The 22562-nt window shown below is 41.8% G+C and overlaps 2 protein-coding genes across 3 annotated transcripts in view; one reads left to right on the top strand and one right to left on the bottom strand.

Annotated features, from left to right (window-relative positions):
- Positions 1 to 8926, top strand: part of Vsnl1 (visinin like 1) — a 109834-nt gene extending 100908 nt beyond the window's left edge. Inside the window, exon 4 of the mRNA XM_075984023.1 lies at positions 7671 to 8926. Within this exon, the coding sequence (XP_075840138.1) occupies positions 7671 to 7868 (198 nt within the window). The 3' untranslated portion in view covers positions 7869 to 8926. The remainder of the gene's footprint in view (positions 1 to 7670) is intronic.
- Positions 8927 to 14604: 5678 nt separating this feature from the next.
- Positions 14605 to 22562, bottom strand: part of Smc6 (structural maintenance of chromosomes 6) — a 58830-nt gene continuing 50872 nt past the window's right edge. The window contains exons 24-28 of one of the 2 annotated variants that reach the window (XM_075984022.1): positions 22397 to 22502; positions 20047 to 20199; positions 18064 to 18161; positions 14844 to 17086; positions 14605 to 14791 (exon numbers count right to left, since the gene is read on the bottom strand). In XM_075984022.1, the coding sequence (XP_075840137.1) occupies positions 16972 to 17086; positions 18064 to 18161; positions 20047 to 20199; positions 22397 to 22502 (472 nt within the window). In that variant the 3' untranslated portion in view covers positions 14605 to 14791; positions 14844 to 16971. Of the gene's footprint in view, positions 14792 to 14843; positions 17087 to 18063; positions 18162 to 20046; positions 20200 to 22396; positions 22503 to 22562 lie in introns of those variants that run through there. The other variant, XM_075984021.1, reaches the window with a different exon arrangement.

Genomic DNA, 22562 nt, shown 5'->3' with positions numbered 1-22562 from the left:
CACATTGTGGTTTGTCTTCAAAGGACCACAAACCCAAGCAGGGCAGGAACTCAAGCAGGGCAGGAACTGGCTGACTGTAGAAGGATACTGCTTACTGGCTTGTTCAACATGTCTTTCTCAGCCTGCTTTCTCATAGACCTGCAGGACCACCAGTTCAGGGATGGTACCACCCACAGTAGGTGGTGCCCTCCCCCATCCATCACTAGTTCAGAAAATGCTCTCCAGTTTTGCCTACAATTGCATCTTATGGAGGCATTTTCTCCGTTGAGGCTCCCTCCTCTCAGACGTCTCCAGCTTGTGTCAGTCAAGTTGACGTAAGCCCAGCCAGCACAGGCACTGTACTCACAACTGTGACTAAACGCTTGAGGAGGAGAGGTTGATTTTGGTGCAAGGTTTAAGGTTACATCCAGTCCTTCATAGGAGGGAAGGCTGAAGCCGAAGCTTAAAGCATCTGATCACTTTGTGGCCGGTTGTCAAGCAAAGATATGGGCGCTGATGCTCAGCTTGCTTCTTCTTTTGATTTGGTATAGAACCCCATCCTATGGAAAGGCGCCACCCACAGTTAAGGTACATCTTTGTACCTCATTTAATCTCATCTAAAAATTCCTTTATGGATACTTCAGAGATTTGTCTTGTAGATGATTCTAGATCCCATCAATCTGGCAATGAATACTAACCATTGCAGAGGTCATCAGGACTTATAGGATGGGAGTTTTTCTAGGGTGGGGTCCGAGGAAGCAGGGCTCACTCTGCACTGGGTAGTGTCACACAGTGGAGAAGGGAGAAACCTCCGTGGCGCACTATCTCAACAAATCCCATCTTTAAAAAAGATTAAGAGTATTAAGGCTAAAGCTTTGGTTGCTAAAGAAGTGGTGGTTGTTCGTTTTAGATGCATGGCTTTCTGTGATTTGGACTTATTCAGACATTGTCTACAGAGTTTCTTTTATATGATCTGCCATGACCATTGGTGTTCTATGAAACCGATCATGTGTGACTAACAGTGTCAGGTGTGGATCATGTGTGACTGGAGAGTGTCAGGTGTGTCTGTGAGACCCAGATGAGCCATGTTATCACTCAGGGTGCCCGGATCACACCAGGTAGCTCCCTGGACACTGGCAGCAGCTTTGTTTTCTCAGCATGGGCTATTTCTCTTTCTTTTCTTTCTAGTTCTTTTTTCCTCCTTCCAACCCTGTGCGTTTTCATCTTTTGGGTTGTGAACCTAGCCTTTAGCAGCTGAGCTATCGTTTTAGCCTGACCCTGTGCATTCTCACACAAGGGTTCGTGGGTGGATTTCTCATCTGTTTGGGGTGGGGAGGTGTGTGAGTTCTTTTTCTCCTTTGCTACGATGAATATCACATCTTATTACCTATATGGTACTGTTTTTATTCAGAGTGTTGAGGGCTGTTTGGAAAAATGGATCAGTTGCAGGTGGGTTAGATGGTCTCTCTAAGGTTTGTTTAGGGTAGTTCAAAGAGGAGCTTTCTTCAGAGTTAGTTTTCCGATAGAACCTGAGCCTGTTCTAAGGTCTCTATGAATAATGTCATGTATTCACTGAGGTCTTTCTACTCTGAGTGGGTAGAACCTTCCCTGAGTAAGATGGGACTTTATTCATGTATGCAAATAAAAAAGGTATATAATCGATATGAGTGCAAGTAGAAAAGGGGGTTTCAGGAGACTGAGCCCGGAGGCATGGAAATGGTTAGACAAGAACACAAAGAGCAATCAGTAAGGCAGATTGAAGGTGATTGACAGGGCTGGGGAGTCCAAGTTCTTGCCTGACAAGCACAAGTGTCTGAGTTCCATCCTCAGCATCATATAAACGTGCCTAGCAGCGTGTTACACAAGCATTCCAGTGCTGTGGAGATGGAAATAGGAGGATTTCTGGGCTTGCTGGCAGGTCAGTCTTGCCTAATTGATGAGTTCAAAGACAATTAGAGATTCTTGTCTCAAAGATAATGAAAGAACGGCATTCCTGGAAATGGCATCAAAAGTTTTCTTCGAAACACACACATGCATGTGCGCTTGTACACATACAAGCACATTAGTAATAATAATAATAATAATAATAATAATAATAATAATAATAATAATAATAATAAGAAGAAGAAGAAGAAGAAGAAGAAGAAGAAGAAGAAGAAATGAATCAAAGTAAAAAAAAAAAGGAATAGAAAGTGCAGAAACTTTCAAGGGAGAAGGAACATGCAGTCCAGAAAAAAAAAATTTAGAAAAAAAATCTATCAGTGTTCTTCAGCCAAAGATCAACAAGAACATGGACACATCTTTGAGAACTGAGGGCATCTGGAAAGCTAGAAGCTGTTAGTGACTTGACTGCAGGGTTGGATGGAAGATTCAGAGATAGTGTAGAAGAGTCTTACAACAAGATTTGCTCTCCAAGGAAGAAAGGAATAGCGCCGCTCCTGGACATTCCGAGTACTCCACAAACTCCCTCTACTCTGGCTGGCCAGGAGATGGTCACCAGCCCTGTCAGCACAGTTGTTCAGGAGCTTCTTTAATTCTGTTCTCTGTGTGCATCCTAGCAGAGCCCTAAAGCAGACTTCTGGAGTTCTCTGCACATCTCCTTCCTCTTGGTCTTCTTTGACTAATTGTGCTCCACCCCTAAGACTTTGCCTCCTCAAGTTACTGACAAGGGAAGAGGGCTCTGTTGCTGCCACCTGGAGAGACTCATCTCTGGTTCTCTCATCTCAAGGACCCCAGTCCTACATTGCCACTGTAAAGCCTAAAAACACTGCCCAGTTCGCTGGTTTATGGTAGAAGGCAACTCAGTGTACATTGTACATCGTGGCTGGGGATGATTGACAGAAGAGGGTGCTGTAACAAAATACCTTAGACTCAGTAGCTTATGAACAGCAGAAATGTAACCATCATAGGCCTAGAAGCTGAACATCTAAGATCAAGTCCCTGGCAGATTCTGTGTCTGGTTAAGTGGTGATATCTTTTTGTTGTTGTTGTTTTGTTTTTGTTTTATTTATTTATTTATTTATTTATTTATTTATTTATTTATTTAAGATTTCTGTCTCTTCCCCGCCACCGCCTCCCATATCCCTCCCCCTTCCCCAATCAACTCCCCCTCTCTCATCAGCCCTAAGAGCAGACCGGGTTCCCTGCCCTGTGGGGAGTCCAAGGACCTCCCACCTCCTTCCAGGTCTAGTAGGGTGAACATCCAAACAGCCTAGGCTCCCACAAAGCCAGTTTGTGCAAATAAAGCTTGCCTGAAGGTCAGAGGGTGGAGCTAGTCACTAGCTAACCATAGAGGTCTGGAGGTCTGTACAGACAGACAGGAAGTGATATGGCTGGGCAAAAAGAGGAAGTGAGAGGAAATAGGAACTCAGTCTCTTTTTCAGTTGCGAAGTTGAGAGATAAGGTGACTGTGGTTTTGTTTCTTTGTCTCTGATCTCTCAGCATCTTCACCAATATCTGACTCTGGGCTTTTATTATTAAGACCTATTATGAAATAATTGTTCGGGTTTGCAGATGAGAGAGGGTGGTGACCAGGTTAAACTCAGGGATGGTGTATGCTTTGAACTTAAGCATGGTTCGTTAGATATTTTAATATTCATTTGCAATCTCTCAGAAAGGGACAAGGGGCAGTGCCTGTTTATAACCCCCATATTCAAGAGGCTAAGGCAGAAGGATTTTAGGTTCAAGGCCAGTCTGGGATGCAAAAAGAGCTCAAGGCAACCATGGGACACATTAATGAGGCCCTGTCTCAATAAAAAAAAAGTGAAAATGGTGTGTATTATAACTTTAGACAATATTCCCAGTGCTTTGTATGTGTGCGTTGGTGTGGTTTTGTTTTAGAGATGCTCCTCCTTTCTCAATCAGGTCAATATTTTAGACTTTCAGTGCTGTAGGAGCTGCGGGTTGCATTCCACCACCCAGCTCCCGCCACTGGCTAGCTTTACCCAAAATAACAACACACAAACTGTATTCTTTTAAACACTGCTTGGCCCATTAACTCTAGTCCTTACAGGCCAATACTCATATCCCGATCAACCCATCTCTAATAATCTGTGTAGCATCAGTCTTACCAGGAAAGATTCTAGCCTACGTCCATCCTGGGTCTGAGCTTCATGCATCTGCCCGGGAGAGGGGAGCATGGCCTCTGAGCTCACTTCCTCTTCCTCCCACCTATGTTTTAACCTATGAGACCAAGCAGTTTCTTTATTACTTAACCAGTGACCTTCCTCCATCATTTCAGTATATAAGAAATTCGACCCAGATTCCTAGGTTAGCTGTTTCTTCCTCCTCCTGTGATCACTTAAGTTTCTGCCTTTATATCCTGTCTCATTTGTGTTCTTTCTGCCTAGAATGTGTCTCAAGGCTGTGTATCCAACCACACCCTCTCACGTTCAGGTCTAGCCCAACCACACCCTCTCACGCTCAGGTCTAAATTTTCTCACCTTGGTCAGTTTGACCTCTTGTTCTCCTTCTGACTTCCCACCTTGCATTGAGCTCAGGTAGCCTGCAGCTGACAATTCAATAAGGGATGATGTCTTAGTTAGGGTTAGTACTGCTATGAAGAGATGCTGTTACCAAGGCAACTTATAGAAGAAGTATTTGATTGGGAGCTTGATTACAGTTTCAGGAGGTGGATCCATGACCGTCAAGACTGGAAGCAAGGCAGTAAGCAGGTAGGCATGGTGCTGAAGCAGTAGCTGAGAGCTTACAGGATTCATAGGTATTGTGAGGAGCTGGTTTGAAACTTCAAAGAAAGTCCCCAGCATCACATCTCTGTCAACAAAGTCACACATCCTAATCCTTCCCAAGCAGTCTGACCACTGGGGACCAAACATTCAGAAATATGAGCCTGTGGGGGTCATTCCCATTCAAATCACCACAGCCAGCTTCCCTGCAAGGTAGCAGCAGCAAGGCTGATAGGCAAAGGGACAAGTGGCTTACCTTGAGCAGCTCATGACCCCAGAGACAATGCTCAGAGGAAATGCAGAAGGACAAGTGAGTGCCGTGGGTGCTGATTTGATGGGAGACGGATCTGTAGGAGGAAAGAGGTAGGTGCAGAGGAAACAGCTGGACCCAACAGAGAGATAGGGGTGTGACTGGCAGGTCCACACAGGAAGATAAACTAAATACTTATTTCTTCACGCTAGAAGATACTTTGCCCACAGGGAAGTTCATGGGAAACTTGCTGATGCGTGCTAGGAATGTTCCCGGGACACATGATGTAGAAGGATTCTGCAGGCTATCCTGTGGCATGTTAGGGTTTAATCTGAACTCAGGCATGCCCTCTCTGATCTGTACTGACATAGGGTGTAGGATGTATTGGAACTTTCCTTTCTCGGGTGCCATATTCTCAGATACCATTACTGAGAGCCCATCCCTGTCATATCAGACTTGCTGTTGAGGTCCCTAGAGGTGTCTCTTGTGTTTATAATTATTAGAATCCTGACTTTATTAACATGACACTTCTCTCCCTGGCTGCTTCATGTCTTTTGCCTCATGAGAAACCTTTTGATTTTCTCTTTTAAAGGGGGACATCACAGTTACAAGTGAATGACCCTTTTGTCTCTTTTTAAACTTGCAGGCACAAGAAACAGACTCTGTCTTTCCCTTGATCACACTCAGGCTACTGGGCTAACCTGGACCCTGTCTACAAATGTAATGGAACTTCTGTAGCTCTTAAAAACCTAAAATTCTTAGATTTTTTTCATCATAGGTCAAGACAATCTAGCTGCAAAACTGAACATGACAAAATATTGTATCACTATGGACTTGAGCTAACTTGATAAATTAGAATAGAACACACTCTCTAGGGGGTGCCGGCCCTAATAGGCATATTTAAAACCTCGGCATTGAGTCGCAGTTTGCAGGCTATAAACTCACCCATTGTAACTGTAAAATTCGATGCTCTTTGGAGTGGGGAGGGTAAATTTACCGAGGACTGTAGCACTCCTATAATATAATTCCGAAGTATTTTTATTCCTTAATTAGATCCCTTGTACCCCTGTCCCTCCTGTCAACCAAGACTCAGGCAACTGTCACTCTTTGTCTCTACGGGTCTGACGCGGCCCATAAACGGAATCCTGTGACTCTGGCGGCGGTGTCTTGTGTCTGGCCGCGGTGGTTTCTGCTTCTTGAGATTTACCCAGTTTAAGCTCTCATTGTAGCCCTTTCCTTGTCATCGCTATCACACTGTCCCTCCATACAGGTTTGTCCCCCTGTTTACCAATTGGAGAGCATGTATGTTGTTCCCACTTGGAGGCTATACGTATTTGTAGGCACACTGTCGTGAAAAGTCTTTGCAGCCACGAGCACTTACCTCTCTAAGGCCGTTTTCACGCGAGAAAACTGGGCCTGTCTAGGAAACACCCGCATCACGAATCAATTGTGGATAATTAGCTGACCTGGGGGACTCTCCTCACTCCGCTCTTTCGCTCATACTAACCTACAGGCCTTTCGGAACTAACTTCTTTGCAAGCTGAGTTTTAATGCTCTCCCTGCCGCAACAAACCGTGAGCCCCTTGTCAGCTGGGATCATGTCATTTTTTTTTTCTAAATTCCCAAACCGAGTGTGTATGACTGTCATCCCCATCCAAAACTCTGAATATCTGAAATAAGATATGTTGTTTTCTTCCCTGATCCTCTCCCTAATTCATGACTCTCCATTTTACCACTAACCTATATGCTTCTTCCACTCTGAACCCTGATAATCACACCCAAATATTCTCCATCTAATTTTCTTAAGATATACACATATCTGCTTATATTATTCTCATCGAAAACCATTTAAGAATTCCACTGGCATAAATTTAAATTCCTTATGCCCTCTGAAAGAGAATTTTCCAGACTGCCTTCCGCATCCTCTCTGGAGCTTCATTCTTCACCAACACCCTTCTTGACTCTTCCCCTCTTCTGCCTTCTCACTCCATGTCCCTAGCCCCAACAAATTAAAACGATTTATTTCACTCAACTAATACTTATTGAAGCCTTATTATGTAACAAATATAGTGCCAAGTACTGAAGAAGTGAGAAAAACATGGGATTTCTAGTTTCATGGAATGTACTCTCTGTTGAGGAAGACAAAGCAACTATAGACATTGTCTTAATTAGCGTTCTATTGCTGTTATAAAATGCCATGACCAAAATCACCTAGGGAGGAAAGAGTGTATTTCATCTTACACATCCAAATCATAGTACCCTACTGAGGAAAGTCAGAGCGGGAACTCAGGCAGAGCAGAAACATAAAGATATAAACGGCCCAGAAGCCAGGGGAGCGCTGTTTACTGACCCGTTCCTCGCGGCTGTTGCAGTCTGCTTTCTTATACTGCCCAAGAACCACCTGCCCAGGCTTGGCACCACCCCTGTGTGCTAGATTCTGCCCATCAATCACTAATCAAATGACACCTGGGCAATCTGATGGAGGTACTTCCTCAAATGATGCTCTTCTTTCCAAGTAACTCTAGCTTATGTCAAGTTGACAGGAAACTAGCTAGCACAGTAATAAAGTGTGTATTATATTCCACCGGGGAAAGAGGTATGGGTTACCATGGGAACGTGCAGCATGGGAAGTGAAAGGAAAACTAAGTTTGGAGGGATAAACAGGATCTGATTAGGTGACGGGAGACAGGGAGAGAGAAAGCTCTCTGGCTTTCTGGGTTTCCTGTAATATCACCCACCATGTTCTTTCCCTCCAGGCTATCTACAAAATGGTGGGCACCGTGATCATGATGAAGATGAATGAGGATGGCCTCACGCCTGAACAGCGAGTGGACAAGATCTTCAGCAAGATGGATAAGAACAAAGACGACCAGATTACATTGGATGAATTCAAAGAAGCTGCGAAAAGCGACCCTTCCATTGTTTTACTTCTGCAGTGCGACATTCAGAAATGAGCTGGTGTTAGTGCTTGGACTGCACAGAAGTCTTGATGTTCCATTCAGTCTGCAGCTATTCACACACACACACACACAGATACACACACACACACACACACATACACACACACACACACAATTGCTTGGACTACCTATAAATGGACTTGCTTCTTGTGTTTGAAACACTTGTGTGCATGAGAATGTCATTTGCTAATGAATTTTAAGAGCATATATTATAAAACAAACCTGGCAACCTGCCACAGTGTGATTCGTGTTAACACCATTTCATTAAATCTTCCTCCAAAGCCTGGGCAGAAGCGTGCCACAAAGAGTTCTATGATTTCTTGTACATGTTTTGCTAATGCTTGTGTCTCCTTGATTATATAATGTTAGTAGCACTGAGACCCCCATGGTAATGTAACTTAATTATTGTTCTCCTGTGAAACTGTACTGGACAGAGCCACAGGAGGGGCCCTTGGCTCCCTGTCTGGCCCCCACATAGCTTGTATTATCAGTGACTATAAATGTACTACATTTGCATGCCTTTTGGGTTTGCCTTAATTCTTACCTCATTTGTATCCTCTCAACCTGGAAAGAGCTGTTTTTGGATGAATGCGGCATAAAACGTAAAAATCCTGCTAAATGATAAATTAAGTATATCTATCTATATATCTACAGACACAAAGGTATTATTTATTGAAAGCAAAACATAATGACAAGAATGTATTGATTTCTGCTTGACATTTCAAAGGCTTCCAGAAAGGTGGCAATAGATGTCCCAAATAAATTTCTAACATTTGATTTATTTCCCTAATTCTTCATTTATAATTTTCAGCTTGATGTTCATAATAGTCAGGGGTCAGCTTGCCATGGCTTACAAAGTCCACCCTTGAGCAGACGTCTTTGGGATTTGAAGAACGAATGAAAGGGGGGAGGAGTCACTTTCCAACTCCTCATCAGCCCCTCCGCTAAGGAGGGCAATGAATATGGCATGTAACATTCAAAGAAAACAGAAGATTTGTTCATTCTGGAAAACAAATGCTCACTATGTAACAATAAACTTTATCTCAGTGTGACTTTGGCGCCAACAAGTATTATGTCCTGTACAACTCTGGAGGCACAGTTGGTGGGCGGCCGAGGGGGGCCCTCCAGGGTCAGTGGGAAGGAGAAAGCATGCGACTTCTTTATGTTTCACGATGGAACATAACTGATCCTTCTGTCCCTGGGAAGAGAAATCTCATCTAGGACTCTAAATCGGGTTGGCATTTTCGGAGCATGCCTGGAATTGGGCTTCTTCACACAGGGCAGTCCACTGTGTTTCCTGGGATGGGGACCGCTACATCTGCATTACACATGAGCTACTGAGCCTTTCAGGGACAGCCATGGTGACCACAGAACCAAACAAAACAAAAAAAGCCTATCAATTTTATTTCAATTGACATAACTTCTGTAGAGCCAGCGCCTACTTATATCGAACACCGCAGCTTCTTTTCTTTATTCTTGGTGTTTGATCTTCATGAGCATTGCAAAGCACTTTTTACCAAGTGTCTCTTTTCCCCCTAGCCATTTCCCTTTGTCTTAGTACCACTAAATGACACCAGGATATGATGATTCCATCCAAGTAATTGTGACCAAGCAAAGCTTCCTATTTACTCATCGGACATCAAGGTACCTAAATTCTGCCCCCAGAGATGACACTTTCATGCATGAATAGAAGCCCTTGTACCTTTAGCTCCTGTGCATGGTGAGGTGGAGAAGATGCATGCATGGACAGAGAGGTCTGTGAGATGTGGCACCTACCACTACTGCTCCCTCTCACTCAGTGAGGATAGCATGGGTAAGCTGGGGGTGCCACCTGGTTAAACTAGGCTCCAGTGAACCATTCGTAACAAAGCTTTGCTGACTGCCTATTAGCACCCAACCCCATTCTTTCTCATGCGTGTGTGGAGGCAGCCCGTGCAATGCTCATGAAGGTCAAACACCAAGATACAGGAGAAAAACACAGCAAGGTTAGAGCAAGGGGGAGGGATGGGATAGGATGGTAGCTCTTTCCACAAGGGTGGTGAGGTGACATTAGAAGACCACCCAGAAGGACCACCGTAGAGGGAAATAAGGGAAAGAGATCGGTAACTGATGGAAATTAAATCCTTCAGCAGGCACACTAGTTCTTTTTGTAAGTCAAATGTAGAAGCCAAGTGAACAATGCAAATCCTGTACGCTTGTTTAATCCTCCTTGGTGTAATTAGTGTAGACTGGCTGGCACAGTTGACCCTGAAGCAAAAGTCATGTGTGCCCTTTGGGTTAGCATTGCTATTCCTGATCATACTGCCCTCCCCATCCTACCCCCCCCCCAAAAAAAAACCCACTCACAGAAGGACCTATGAGGACATGCCCCAGGACATCTGTGATGGCTGTTTGGGGTACAGGCAGTGGAGTCAATCTACCGACTTATCAGTAGAGGATCAGGTAAGTAGAATATGAAAGATATCTCAGGTTGGCATCCAATGTAGCCACTGGACAGGAGACCTGGCATGCACAACATGGAAAATATTCTAAATGCTGAGTGGGAGAAAAAGAATAAAACCTGCTACACAGTATAGTAGACACACAAATGGAAGGCAACCCACAAAAGGACTAGAGTCACATTAGGTGAATGGTGGGTGGTAGCGGAGGTGGTTTCATTACTACTACTCCATAATAACTCAACCCCCAAATCTAGTATCTTGAAACAGAAGCATTTTATCACCTCATGTGTTGAGTGTTCAGCTGGCTGACACTGGTTTGGAGTCTGTGGTATTCTTGTACTTGTGACTGCGGTGGAAATGGGCCTCGGGGCCAGGGATGGTTGGACCTAAAGATTTCTCTTCACAGGCTAGCTTGTGTTTCTTTACAAGGTAGCCTGGTAGCAGCAAACACTTCTTATAAGGTGATCTCGGCTCCAGCACAACTGATCCCTTTTCTTTGTCACTTCCACTGAAGTTCCTAGTTCCAAGAGAGCCATATCCTATCTCCTGTTAGGTGAAGCGAGGATCTTGGAGAATATACAGCACAAGGGATTTTGTCATCATCTTCAGAACAGGATATGCCAGTCTAACCTACGGCCACAGCTCACATCTCATATCCCATGGGAAATATGTCTCCCAAGATGCTGTTAAGAGCTGCATCTCATAATTTCTTTGGGATCAGCTTGAGGCCTGATGTCTCATGACCTAAAGGCTCTTTGGATGCAGCATACTGAGTACCCTGTTAGGGTTTCTATTGCTGTGAAGAGACACCATGGCCACAGCAATTCTTATAAAGGAAAACAATTGGGGTGGCTTATAGTTCAGAGGTTTAGTCCATTATCATGGTGGAGAACATGGAGGTTAGGAATATGGTGGCATGCAGGTAAATGTGGTGCTGAAGAAGGAACTGAGAATTCTACATCTTTTTTAACTTATTTTATGTGTATTGGTATTTTGGCTGCCTATGTGTCTATGCCCCACACATGTGAGTTATGGACAGTTGTGAGCCACTATGTGGGTACTGGGAATTGAACCTGGGTCCTCTGGAAGAGCAATCAGTGTTCTTAACTGCCTAGCCATCTCTCCAGCCCCTGAGAATTCTACATTTTGATCCAATAGCAACAGGAAGTGAACTGAGACACTAGACATGGTTTGAGCATATATGAGACCTCAAAGCCCACATCCAATGACACACTTCTCAAACAAGACCACACCTATTCCAACAAAGCCACACCTCCCAATAATGCCACTCCCTGTGAGTTTATGGTGATCAATTACATTCAAGCTACCACAAGTACCATGTTTTTTTGTTTCTTTTCTTTTCTGAGACAGGGTTTCTTTGTGTGGTCCTGGCTATTCTGGAATTCCCTCTATATATCAGGCTGGCCTCAAACTCAGATATCTATCAGCCTCTGCTTCCCAAGTGCTGGGATTAAGTCCTTTGTACCCCTCAAACACAACATGAAGTGGTGATCTTCGCTTAGAACCATTATAATAGGGAAAGGAAATAGGAAAAGGAAAAGCACACAGCTTTTCTAATCAAGGGTAAGTCTAAAGTCCAGTGACATATATCCTGTAAGCTTGATGGGGGCTCCAGTCTATTACCTACAGGTAAAATCTTAGAACTACCATGACTTTTAATACAACTCTTTTCAAAACTTTTCTATTGTGCTTTTCTGTGTATGATGTATATATGTGTACTTTGTGTGTGCCTCGTACCCACGGAGTCCAGGTATTGAGTCCTCTGGAACTGAAGTTACAGGCAATTGAGACCTGTTATGTGGGTGCCAGGTCCTAACTGCAGAGAGCTTCGCTATGACACTGGTTATGGAATGAAAGCCTAAAGGTATTAACAGGGTTTCTTTCGACAGCCCTGGCTGTCCTGAGACTAGTCCTGTAGACCAGGCTGGCCTAGAACTCACAGAGATCCTAAAAGTGTGTGCTGGAAGGAAACACTGCAAAAGTCTTAAACACCCACCTAAAACTTCCTGATGCTGATGCCCTAGCAAAAGGATTACATTGTCTGACCTTGGATTTTCTTTTCCTTCCTTTTCCAAGTTGAAAGCAAGGTGCCATTTTTATTAATAGCTAACTTTCAGTACAGGGCTTAGGCCTTTGGGGCCCTAAGACCAGTTTTTGTTCCTTTTAAGGAGGCCTGACAATATGGGATTGGTTTTTGCACTGAAGCCTTTTTCTAAATTTGCAAAGCTGTCAGCATCTTGCACACAGGAATGAGATGCAAGTTTGGACCCTTAGATGTCATTCTCATTTTATTACAGGCACCAGGGTTCGGCCGAAGGTACTTTTCAGTCTTGACATTCTAGTTTATTGTGTGTCATTTCCTGTTCCCCAGGTTACTATGCATCCATCACTTTACTTAGCTTCCCACATCCTAATCATGGCACTTCCAATTCAGTGTTTCTCAGTAAGACTAGCTGGCTTTTTGTTGCTTCCTCAAGGCCATTTAGATTTGTGACATTCTGTATCCAGTACTTTATGAATTAGATTTAGTTTTACTTTATAACATTTACCTTCAAGTATGAAGATCTGTTCCTCTAGCTATAAATAAACCACTCTGAACTTCAATGTCTTGAAACAGTGTCCTGTCCTTTAATTCCACAACTCATTTGGTTTATTCTGGCTTGGAATCTCTCTTGTTTTGAGACACAGGAAGCTTGGAACAGCTGTAGAGTAAGAGCACAATACCTCTTCTACCAGTATCAAGGCTTCTCCACAGGAGCAATTTCAGCTTCCTCCTATGGCAACCATGAGGGAAGTAGCTCGCTCCTGTCAAGCCTAGAGGATCCACTTAAAGTCCTTGAGTATTCAGAGACCAACGCAGGAGTTTCGCTTCTCTTCACTGTCTATTCAGATCTAGCCTGGGACTACATTAATTCTACCAGATTCCATTACTTGAAGTTACACTCTACCCAGAGCAAGGAAGGTTGATGTGGGATTCCTCTCTGTAAGCACTGAAGATGTTTTATTACCAGTGGTTAATAAAGAAGCTGCTTTGGGCCTATTGCAGCACAGAATAGAGCAAGGCGGGAATTCCAAGCAGAGATAGAGGAGAAAAGAAGGGATTCAGGGAGACACCATGTAGCCACCAAAAGAGACAGATGCCTGGGAACCTTACCAGTAAACCACAAGCCTCGTGGTAAAATATAAAATAATAGAAATGGGTTAAGATGTAAGAGTTAGTTAGTAGGAAGCCCAGGCTAATAGGTCAGGCAGTGATTTAATTAATACAGTTTCTGAGTGACTATTTCGGGTCTGGGCGGCTGGGAACAAACGAGTGGTCTCTGTCTACTGAGAGTCTCCACAATGCAAGTTCCTGGAACGTGGGAGGGATTTGCTGTTGTGGCCACCTGTGAAAGGTAAGGAAGGGGGAAAGAGGATGTACTGCACACATAATGCTGAGTGCACGTCCAGGAGCTGAGATGTCGACTCAGTCCTCTGTAACTGAGTGCCACTAAAGCAGTCACACCTCAGCAACCAGAATCCTCACTGACTTCCTTCACACCCTGGGGTTAACCTCAGAAGGGGTCAAGTTGGCAGCTCCAAGGATACAACTCCCATCACCAAACACTTAACTTCCTTTCAGTAGGCTCCACCTCCTGATGTTCCACTACTACCCAATTACCACCACAGGCTAGAAGGAAACCAAATTTTTAACACACGGGACATCAGGGGACACTGCAGCAATAGCTGTGTAAAAGCATTAACAATATGACTGGAATACTGCCTTAGGACATTATACACAATCTTTATTCCTACATCTAATTTGTATTCAAGGAAAAATTTGGTGTGTGTGTGTGGGGGGTCTTGTTATGTAGCTCTTCTGGGAACTCATGATCATTCTTATCTTCTGGCTAGGCATTCTGGGTCACTCAATCACAGCACTCTTGGTACAATACAATGCCCAGTTTCTTACACAGAATTTGAGCCAGTCCTCCCACACATGAAAGGGAATGGAAGAAATGAAAACTTGGAAAATATTTAAAATAAGTTATTTATTAATTTTAGTAACTATACACATACTTTGGCTAGACTAACTACTCTTGTCATTTTGTGAATAATCCTGATCATTTCCTGGGAAGAACACTGAGTGTGTTAAGTTTTAAAATCAAAGCTGTTTGGGGGTGTCTAGGGATTTTAGATCTACCTGAATGACATGTATAAATACCTGTTCAAGAATTGGCCCAAGCTAGTCAATTAGTCCTTGTCCAGTTCACAAAAGCATAACCTTAATACATATAAATTTTACGTTTTATTTTTGGAAGTTACACATAGTTTAAAAGAACAATAGCTTTTAAAATTTTCCAACGGATGTTATTACTAACACAGGATGGCTTCACTTAAGATTGAAAATAAAACGTTTTGACTGTCTTCAGCAGGAGCAGCTCAGACTCTGAGGGCTGCATTTCCCATAAGGCACTGCCTTCAGCGGGAGAAGCTCAGGCTGAGGGCTGCATTTCCCATAAGGCACTGCCTTCAGTGGGAGAAGGAGAAGCTCAGGATCCGAGGGCTGCATTTCCCATAAGGCGCTGCCTTCAGCGGGAGAAGCTCAGAATCCAAGGGTTGTACTTCTCATTCTGTAGAAGCACATTTAAAACCGCTACAAGAACTCAAATCACTGAAACTCTTTAGCTAATTAACACACTGGTAAATTCCACTTCACTTTTTATTTGAAAGAAAAATGTATGTATGCTAAAATAGTTCTGATACAAACGAGTTATGCTGCATATGAGGGTGGGAAGTTTAAAACACTCAGCAGTTTCCTCTTTCTGTATCAGACTACAAATGTGTTTGGATTTTTGGCAACTATTCTAAGAATACATTCCCTTCCCCACCAAAACAAAATCAGATTTTTCAATAACTATATAAGTACGCTTGCTTTTAAAAATAGTACTTTTCTCAAAATATTTCCTTTTCAAGTTCATAAATATGTATTCTGATTCTTATTGCTGGTAATAGAGGGAGTGCTTCTTGCTGTTACTCAGTATTAGTTTAAAGGTTAGTCCCAACCTTAGTAGCTGTTACAGAACACAGGCACTAGTATGCTCGTGTTTTCTTAAAGAAAAATCAAAAATAGCAATTTTTACAATAAATTCATCAGTGCAGAAACTCTTCACTCTCTGTAAAATCAGGGTGTTTTTAATATCATTCCACTATCAAACACAGGCTTTGACCCTAGCTACTCTGACAATAGGCACGCACTTCCCGATCTTCCCAGTCCTGCTCTCATGTTCAGTCCTCATTTTCACTTTTATTTCAAGATAGGTAAAGCTGCCCAGGCTGGCCTTGAACTTACTCTATAGCTTAGGCAAGCCTAGGTGATCTTCTTGCATGCACGCGCGCGCGCGCGCGCGCGCACACACACACACACACACACACCCCACCATCACCACCACCACCAGTGGCAGTACCACCAGAAACAGAGGGCTTTTACACTAGGGAGACAAGCTACAGGTCAAAATGGGAACTCTATCACACAGCCCTGGCATGTTCTTCCTTGGGTAGAAGACAGTTTAAGGACAAAGGAGAAAGCATTGTTGGGGCTGGCAGCACTTCAGTGATTTATCAAAGTGCCTAATAGAAGGTACTTTTGCCAACTTAAAATTAATGAAATATAGTGATTAAAAACTATATCCCAGGGCTGGAGAGATGGCTCAGAGGTTAAGAGCACTGGCTGCTCTTCCAGAGGTCCTGAGTTCAATTCCCAGCAACCACATGGTGGCTCACAGCCATCTATGAGATCTGCTGCCCTCTTCTGGTGGGCAGGCATACATGCAGACAGAACATTGTATACATAATAAATAAATTTAAAAAAAAAAACTATACCCCAGGGGCTGGAGAGATGGCTCAGTGGTTAAGAGCACCGACTGCTATTCCAAAGGACCTGGGTTCAATTCCCAGCACCCACATGGCAGCTCACAACTGTCTGAAGATCCAGTTGCAGAGGATCTGACACCTTCACACCAATGCACATAAAATAAATAAACCATAAAAAATTAAAAAAATAAAAACTATACCCCAAATCTATAGTTGTACCCTAGTGTTAAAAATCAATGTGCAAGCAAAGATTTTGCTTAGTATATCCAGACTTCTGTAGGTCTCTAATACTTAAACTAAGTGTGCAGTATATCCAATCTTGTGCACTGCATCCCCCATTCCATACTGAGACATTTGCTAATTTTAAAAACTAGGCCATAACAACCTGGAAGTCAAAAGTAAACATCAGGTGCTCAAACTTTTATTATAATTCTTACAAAATACTATAGAAATGAATGCAAACTGAACAGATATGTACATGTGCATATGTACAAAATTTTACTCCTGAAAAAATTTATAAAAGTAGATGGTAGAAACAAACAAGTAAAATACAGAAACTCCAAAGCAAGCAAACTTAAAAGGTTTAAAACCAGTATTGTGAAATTGGAAAGCAGTCGTAATTTTATCTATTGGCAGCGGCTGGTTTTCTAGGCTTTCCACAATCGATGGATCAGATGAAAGGAGCTTCTTCTATTTCAGAATCTCTCTAGTCTCATTCTATTTCATCTGCCAGTCCAGACCCCCTTCACAATCTTCCAGCAGGAGGGCAAGGCACTAAGTTGTCAACTGGTGTTGTCATCTTCCTCTTGAGTCACAGGTCGGAAAGGCAATGTGGCTTGCCCTCTTTCAGGATCAGACATTCGAAGAATTCTAATCAGTTTACTTGAAGGAAGTGAGCTAGAGGAAGCAAAGTTAAACACTCAATTTTCCCCCAAAAAAGTTTCTACTCATTAAATATTTGCACTCACCATTGGTTCAGTCCCCAACAATATGAGCAATCAATGAATGAAAACTTCCTGCTAGACCCTAATATTTTCAATTTGGATGAAAAGAGAATAAAAAATTTTATGTCAGATATTTCACATTCTTGTCTAGAGTGGCCTGTATATTCCAAATCAAACTTCCACAGAATCACAATCCTTCATGGCAGAGGATGGCTAGCAGAGCAGAGCTCTTTCTAAGACTAGTGTTTCTAAGTAACCAAGAATAAAGAGGAAGAAATCTTGAGTCATTTGTCTTACACAGAATTACTAAAATCAAAAGCCACAAAGAAACAAATTCAAAATCAAGTTAAAATTACTTTTGAGTCCATTCATTTCTTAAAGAAGGGGCAGGACATGAATAAAAGTCTATGCACCTAGGAAAGCAGAAGTCATCTTAAGTCTGCTGAGCAAGAAAAGGACTAAAGCCCCCTCACCCTGGTTATTTACTTCTGTATTTAAAACCATGCCAGTCCCATGCTGTTTTCACTCAGGACTACTTTGGCTGGCTTGGACTGACTGACTGACTGACTGACTGACTGACTGACTGACTGACTGACTGACTGACTGACTGTGTGTGTGTGTGTGTGTGTCTCCATACAGATTTCTCTCCCATTATTAAATGGTGCATATATTTAGAAATGAAAGATGCTCTGAAAGGAAGACCCATTGAGTCTCAGACACACCGAGCTCAGAATGTTTGCTGGATGATACTGGGTATCAGGGCACACAGCTCTAGACCTACAGAATGAGACACCTTCATCTGGCAGGTATGACTTTGGAGGCTTGTATGTGTAGGGAGGGGTGTTAAGTTATGTACGTCACTTCTACATGTAATCAGAAAAACAAAACACACACATATGTGTGTGTTCACAAAAAGTTTTAAGAAGTTACCTCATGCTTTGAGGGGTAAGCAAGATAAATTGTCTAAAACGCTGGGAATCTGCCATCTTAAGTATCATGTCCATTGCAATTCTCCTATTAACCATATCCTGAAGAAAAAATGATAAAAGTTAGGACTGGTTTCACATCAGCTATTCCTGTAAAAGCACGTTCTATTGGCTGAAACAAACTTCTAGAATTTGGTTCATTACTTTATATACAATACCACATAGATCATTTATAGAAAAATAGTATCAGAAACTATAAAAGGAAAATAACTGAATAAATGTCCTCCCAGGTAATTTCTATAGAGATGAGTATTTATATTATGGCTTCCTCTCTCAAACACATGTAACAACTAAAATAATAAGAAAATATACCAATAACACAATTATTACAAAATTAATCTATAGGTACAGTAATAGTTAATTCCTCAGGATAAAGACAAAACATGTCTAGTTTCAAATTTATCAAGTTTCTTAGAATTTGGCAGTCACAAGGCATCACCAAATCAGCATCATTGAAAGATAAGCAGACTTGAACACACAATGTATGAAAACATTAGACGGGCATGGAGCTTGGAAAATTACAGGTTAGTATAGCTAAAATTTTTATACCGTTAAGGGTCTCAATATTACCTTACAAAATTAAATACTTTAGATGTAACCAATTAGGGCTTTTTAAAAAGTTACCATTGTCAGGCCTGTTTTTACAAATCAACTCTCCTAAAACATGTGGAGGATGGGCTGCAGAAGTAGCAAGACAGTCCGAAAGCCTAGCTCAAGAGGATACTACAGCAGCTGGAGGTAAACAACAAGAGGTAGCAGAGCCACACGAGGAGGGAGAAAAGGGTAGAAACTTTTGCAGAGGATCAAAAAGGACCAGTCAGCGTGTAAGTCAAAGGGAAGAGTTAGTCAGATATACACAGGTTTTAGAGCTAGGTGATTAGAGTGGTAATGATAATTTGTCATTAACAAGGTAAAAAATTTAGTAAAGAAAAATGTTTTGAGAGAAAGAGCCACTCGGTCTCAGATACACTGAGCTCGGATGCTGACAGTTTACTGGATGGTGGAATGGTAGTGGGAAATCTAGACTGCAAATGAGATATCAGGACAGAAAACATCCATCAAGTAGGTCTATAAGCAGATAGTATTTGGAGCCTGTAGGGAGGAATATATACGACATCAAATCTACACGTGACCAGAAAATTAACAATACTGTAGAAAGCAAACCGAAAAATTCAAACACTCGGTGATATCAGAATTGGGAGGTAGAAAGTCAGACTAGAAAGAGGACACAGAAAATGAAAGAGTGTAGAGGCAATAAGAGAACACATCCCAGAGGGAGGTATAGAGACCAATCTGATCAACAAGCGCTGCTGTGGAGCCTGCACCCAGACTACAATGCATCAATAGGAAGGGCATTGTTAAGGCACAGAATCTCGTCTGAGCCTCACCGCAGCCCAATGAGGTAGCAGATAATAACGTCATCTATTACATGGAGAACTGAGACCCCTGAAGGGTAAATCTAAGTCATTTGAAAAATTGTAGCAGACCAAGATTTCACAACCTTTTTTTTTTAACCCTTAAAGTCAAATGTCCTTGCATCTCTGTTACCTAGATTGCCTTCATGTTATTCTTTTGAAAAGCCTGGCCATAACCCAAGGAGCCAGTCTACAAAAGCTCTGTGTTAAGAAGTAAAAGCTTTATGATTATTTCTAGGTTGATGGCAAAAAGCTAGGGAAAAGGCTGAAGGAGAGAAAGCCTGCCAGGTGGACACTCACAATGTACATCGTTAGACAAAAGCTGGAGTATAGCTGGGTCTCTAGAGGACCACAGTAGCCTTGGAGATAACTAACCTATAGGGTTTTCCCACCACTAACATCACAAACTAATGTGGCAAGGCACGCTTACCCTGCTGTGGGGAAACAAAAGATTCTTCCTTTCAAAACATTCCAAACAAATAAAAATTAGAAAAATTAAAATTCAACAGTACCATGTAGACATCAAACTCATCCAGGCATCTGAAAGGTGATTCAGCAATGGACCACAGGGAAAGGATGAAGCACACTGTGGAGAAAGAGCGCTCACCGCCGGACAAAGCACGCATGTCATTGAAGGAAGCTTTATTTCCCTCTCCAGGCTGAACCTTTAAGGGTGATCACAAGAAATAGGTTGAGAGAGAGAGAGAGAGAGAGAGAGAGAGAGAGAGAGAGAGAGAGAGAGAGAGAGAGAAGAGGCAAAGCTAAGATCATTTAGAAGTTTGAAAGAATCTATTCCATTCAAAATATTTTATATTGTAACAGCAAGCTATCCAATTTTTGTTTCACTTTAAAAGAATTAAACTTAGGGGCTGGAGAGATGGCTCAGAGTCAAGATGCTCTCACAGAGGACCCAGGTTCAGGTCCCATCACCCACAATGCGATCCATGTCCATCTATGAGTCCAGTTCCAAAAATAGGACGCCTTCTTCTGGCTTCCTCAGGTTTCAGGCATGCACTTAGTGCATATAGACATACATGTAGACCAAAAGTCCATACACAAAAAATAAATTTTAAAAAATTAAATTGAGTACTTGTTGTGAACTTAATGGAACCTAACATGCCAAAATTCCAAAGGTATGACAACAAATCTAATACTTAACCAAACATTATTTATTAAAACAAACAATTTAAACTAGTTCTTCTAAAACTGTTACCAAGTTAAGCATTTAAAGTACTGAGATAATTTTTCATTACTAGAATCATAGTGACATCTAGTGGTTACACAGCTTTAATAATTGAGATTGTCAAAACAGACCCACTTAAAGAGGTTTACCCAAGAACAGTGGGAATGGACTGAAAGACATTTTTGAAAATAAATTTTAAAACTCTCCAAGGTAATAACAACAACAAAATCAATTAATGATATTAAAAGCATTCCTTTTGCATAATTTCTTGAGACAATAATATAAAGAGACAGACTATTCTATTTTGACAAAACTGCAGACATACTATATATCTAACAAAGTGGAAAGACCAGTTTTATATAAGTATCAGGCATATGCTATTCTCAAATGAGCATACGTTCCTTTTGTGATATTTTAAAAGGCTTACAAAGTCTGAATTTAAATGTATACTGTATATCACATTTGGAAGACACAATGCCCCTAAGGAGATAAGCATTTATTATACTTGAATTTACATGCAAAGTAGATGGGTTTTCAAAGCAATGTCACTTTCCTCCCAATAGCAATGTAGCAGCTCTGACTCCGCTTCCTTACTGACCGAGTTTCCAGTCCTGCCTATGTCTGTGCTTCGCTGTTACTAACAACCTGAGCTCTGCCCACGTGCTTAGCCTCCATTTGAGTAACTACATTTTCTCATTTGAGTCTTTGGTGATTTTAAAATGGGCCCAAGTTTTTTTTTCTTTTATTATTCTCAAAAATATCTAGATAAGTTCTTTTATTATGTACCAAAAATCACCTTTCCCCAGGCAATAGCCTCCCTTACTGTGGCTACTTTTTTTTTTTTTTTTTTTATTTTTCGAGACAGGGTTTCTCTGTAGCTTTTGGTTCCTGTCCTGGAACTAGCTCTTGTAGACCAGGCTGGCCTCGAACTCCCAGAGATCCGCCTGCCTCTGCCTCCCGAGTGCTGGGATTAAAGGCGTGCGCCACCACCGCCCGGCTGTGGCTACTTTTTAAAATTGCTTTTTGTGTCCTATTTTTTAAATCTTCATGAAAATACTTTACTTTTTATTAGGAGGCAAGGGTGGCACAAATTAATGGAGCATGGTGTGTTTATTTCCACACATATGAAGCACACACCAGTCAAGTAAGAATAATTAGCATTTCGATCCCCTTACTTGTGTCTCGGATAAAAGTCAGTTGGTTTTTTTTTTCTTCTGTTGAACCAAAGGAATACCCAATAATTTGAATCCAATATAATTCATGAAATGATCACCCTTTACCCACAGGTTTACAGCAGTGTCTGTCTAGATGAGGGAGTCATGGTCAGTCTGCTTTGCAGTCTCCACTGTCTTGTTACCCCTGGACATGGACTTTCTCCTCTCCTCTTCAGCTCTCACAGAGATCTCTGTACCCGAATTCCTAGTTATCTTCTCCTAGCTTCCCGAGACAGACTGAAAATAAAACTCTACTTTATCATCCTAAGAAAACAATGTGACTGGGGGAAAAAAAATCCAAGCTAGCTTTATTAGTAACAACTTAATGTGAAAAATACTAGCACAGATCATCTTAGCTTAGAAATAAATTTCTATTTTCTAAAGATTAACAGAATAAGGTTGATCAACGTCTCATCAAAAGAACAGAAACAACTAATAATAAAAATGTGGGGTCAAAATACTTACTGATATGCTAAGAGTTTCATTCTTGTGGTCGAAATTCATTTTTCCACAATAAGCCCGCTGAGATAATAAGTTGTCAAAGTATAATTTGCATCGCAATGTCAAACACCTTGAAATAAAATAATTTGACACATTATAATACAGAACTATATGTTCGACATGATATAAA

Source organism: Microtus pennsylvanicus, chromosome 8, assembly GCF_037038515.1.
Source record: "Microtus pennsylvanicus isolate mMicPen1 chromosome 8, mMicPen1.hap1, whole genome shotgun sequence".
Lineage (NCBI taxonomy): Eukaryota > Metazoa > Chordata > Mammalia > Rodentia > Cricetidae > Microtus > Microtus pennsylvanicus.
This window is presented reverse-complemented; position numbering and strand designations above follow the sequence as displayed.